Source organism: Priapulus caudatus, unplaced genomic scaffold (assembly GCF_000485595.1).
Source record: "Priapulus caudatus unplaced genomic scaffold, Priapulus_caudatus-5.0.1 Scaffold551, whole genome shotgun sequence".
Lineage (NCBI taxonomy): Eukaryota > Metazoa > Priapulida > Priapulimorpha > Priapulimorphida > Priapulidae > Priapulus > Priapulus caudatus.
Genome location: NW_014577612.1, coordinates 16,528 through 19,707, shown reverse-complemented (window position 1 = coordinate 19,707; position 3,180 = coordinate 16,528). Strand labels below are relative to the sequence as shown.

Sequence of the window (3,180 nt, the reverse complement as noted above, 5' to 3'; positions counted from 1 at the left end):
ACATATTCATAGCAAATGACGTCATCACGGACATATTCATAGCAAATGACGTCATCACGGGCATATTCATAGCAAATGACGTCATAATTTCCCTGAGAGCGGCAGAGTTTCGGCGCTCAGTGCAGCAGCGCGTGCTCTAGCTTCCCGAGGGGAATCTCGATAAGCAGGGTAAGGCCCGTGCAGAAGACGAAGTCTACCATCGTGTGTCCGAAGAACATCATCGTCTGCAAAATAGAAGAAGGGAGAAAGAAATAGAAGAAGGGAGAAAGAAAGATTTGTGTAAATTCGCATGAAAACGTTCACACACACACACACCCACACACACACACACACACACACACACACACACACACACACACACACACACACACTTTACAACCATCTGATCTCACTACGCAGGCGTCCGAACAGCTGAACATGTCAACGTTTGGTCACGACGGTGCCAACGTGACGGGTCTGCGCATACTGGAGAGGTCTGGACGAGCGCTGCGAGACTTCTACAATGGCGGAGACTGGGGCGGCATGGTGAGCCGCACTCTGGGAATACCTGCCGCCAAACAGCGCACGTTGATGGTAAGGCTCGGGCGAAGGATCGCGCCGCGATCTATTTTTTAAATCGTATTCATCGTGGAAAAATTACTTAGGTGATTTTTTCACAAAAAGGGACCGGTATGATGCCGGTCCAAACAGCTTAACTAAGCGTAGGATTATTATTAGGTATTATTATTAGATATTATATTAGGTATTCTTAGATATTGTTAGGTATTTAGGTATTATTAGATATTATTATTACTAGGTATTATTATTAGCTCTTGACATCCCGCGTGTACGTACCCGTCTTCACTCACGCTCCGCAGTACGACGCTGCTCTGATCTACGACAGCGTACGAGTCATCAACAAAGCGTTCACGCGCATGCTCACCGAATACCCGAACGCGCTGAAGAGCAACTTCCGGCGCGGAGAGGTCTACAACAACGGCTCCCGCGGCATCGGCGACTGCGACATGAACGAGGTGGTGCCGTGGGAGCGCGGCGAGGTCATACTGGATTACATCAAACAGGTGCGAGCGACGATGAGCGAGTGAAGCAGTTGCGCGAACGATCGCGTTAGTAATGGGTCCCCCTTGGTGATGAAACATTGCGTGCAAGATCGCCGAAATTATCATTTCCCCTTGGTGAACAAATATTGTGTACGAGATCGCCGAAATATTAATTCCACCCCTGTGATGAACAAATATTGCGTGCGAAATCACGTGAATGACGAATAATCAATCTCTTCATCACTTGTGGATGTTTTGGGGCAACAGCGGCATTTGTTGGTTGGATATATTTTGAGGATTCGTAACTAAAAAACGAATAGATGAAGATCATTCTTTTTTCTTCTAAGCATGCGGCACAGAGTTCTTTTACGGTTGACAGCAAAGTTGCTGCGCATGCTGGATTGGGGTTGGGGTTAACGCGTAATAATATCTAATAACTTCCCCAATCTCACTAAAATCCCTGATGATCTCCCGGGGAGATGTTTATACACATAAAATAATTCCCTGTCGTCAAAATAAGTCGGTGCTAAGAAAATATAACAAGAAGAGATGATATAAGGAGAGAGGCTATGCAGAGACGATGTAAGAAGGGACCAAGCCTCTTCATATGCATACTTTACGAAACGACGATATATCTTTCGCTGTCTAGGTGGTCATACACGATGGTCTAACGGGAACTATAGCGTTCGATGAGCGAGGGAGAAGGATTAACTACACGATACATGTGTGGGAGTTTACGCTGAACAGAGAAAAGGCTTGGGTGTGTATTCATTTCATACACTATACAATATATTATGTGCGTGCGTGCGTTCCGTGCGAGCGTGTGCGGGCTTGCGTGTTATTTTATTCAATAATTATATCTAATTGTTATATAGTTTTATATAGTGTATTATAGTTGTTGTTATATTCATTTGATCGAACGAATTTGGTAGAACCTAATCGACATTCGAATATCATATAGTTTATTAAGCAATTTTTATAGTGAATCAATATGACGAATGTTTGATTGATTGATTTTGTAGATTGGCGAATGGACCTCAAGGATGGGTTTTCGCAATCTAAGGCCGAACATTTACAGGGACAAGGACAATTACGTTTTTGAGAACAAAACGAAATACATCACCAGTATTCTAGTAAGACGTTAGCTATACTTCAGCTTGTTTTTAGTAAGTTTTTTTTTAGCAATTAACTACTACATGAGGATACTACAGCGGACGCGGGTCTATTTCGTTCGTTCTTCTTTCATTCTTCGTTCTAACTCTATGCAACTGAAACTATAATCAGCTTCAGCTCAACAGTAACTCTAACGAAATACTAATTCCACACCGGCGCACAACCTTGATTTTACTCTGACTAATTAAGTTGACTAATTAAGCTGACTAAGTAAATTATACCCATTATACATTTACTGCTATTACCAATCCCGCCTAAACTGCAACTAATTATTCGCACACTTTATCTATGACTAAAATTATGAATATAACTATAACCGAAGTTTCATCAGCGTCCGTAACCTGAACTACGGCCCGCCGTAGTTTTTGCATCCTGACATCGTGCGTATACGTTTGCAGGAGGATCCGTATCTGATGTTGAAGAAGGACGACAACGGAAACGCGATAGAGGGACTAGAAGGCAACGAGCGTTACCAGGGATACTGTGCCGACCTGGCCGAGATGATAGCTAATAAGGTATCACAGCTGTCCTTAATTACATTAATTAATGAATTAAAGAGATACAGGGGGAAATTGCACTCGTGGTAATAGAGTGAGATCGAGAAGTCATCTGGTATAGATTTTCGTGGGAGGAAGTGTACACGATTTATGCATTTATTTATTGAACGTTAGATTCACCCATTATCGCCCCCTCGAGTGACAAGACTCAGCAACGATCGATGAACAAATATTTCCTCTCACGGTATGGCGCACTTATAAACCGCAGAGCAAATACAGGGTTGAAATCTGAGGCCAAATTTGCGGTTATTACGCGATACGCGCGCGGCCTACGGTAGATTGTTGACTTCGTGTATAAATTCTGTCCCCGTCTTTACGTCATCGCGCATTCATCACACATTCATCACTCATACATCACACATTCATCACTCATTCATCACACATTCATCACATTCATCACTCATTCATCA

General features: G+C 43.1%; 1 protein-coding gene across 1 annotated transcript in view; it reads left to right on the top strand.

Moving 5' to 3' along the window:
* Nucleotides 1-3,180, top strand: part of LOC106811546 (glutamate receptor 3-like) — a 24,464-nt gene that overhangs the window by 9,436 nt on the left and 11,848 nt on the right. Inside the window, 5 exon segments of the mRNA XM_014815213.1 lie at nt 400-573; nt 858-1,061; nt 1,690-1,800; nt 2,063-2,173; nt 2,612-2,728. Coding sequence (XP_014670699.1) covers nt 400-573; nt 858-1,061; nt 1,690-1,800; nt 2,063-2,173; nt 2,612-2,728 — 717 coding nt within the window.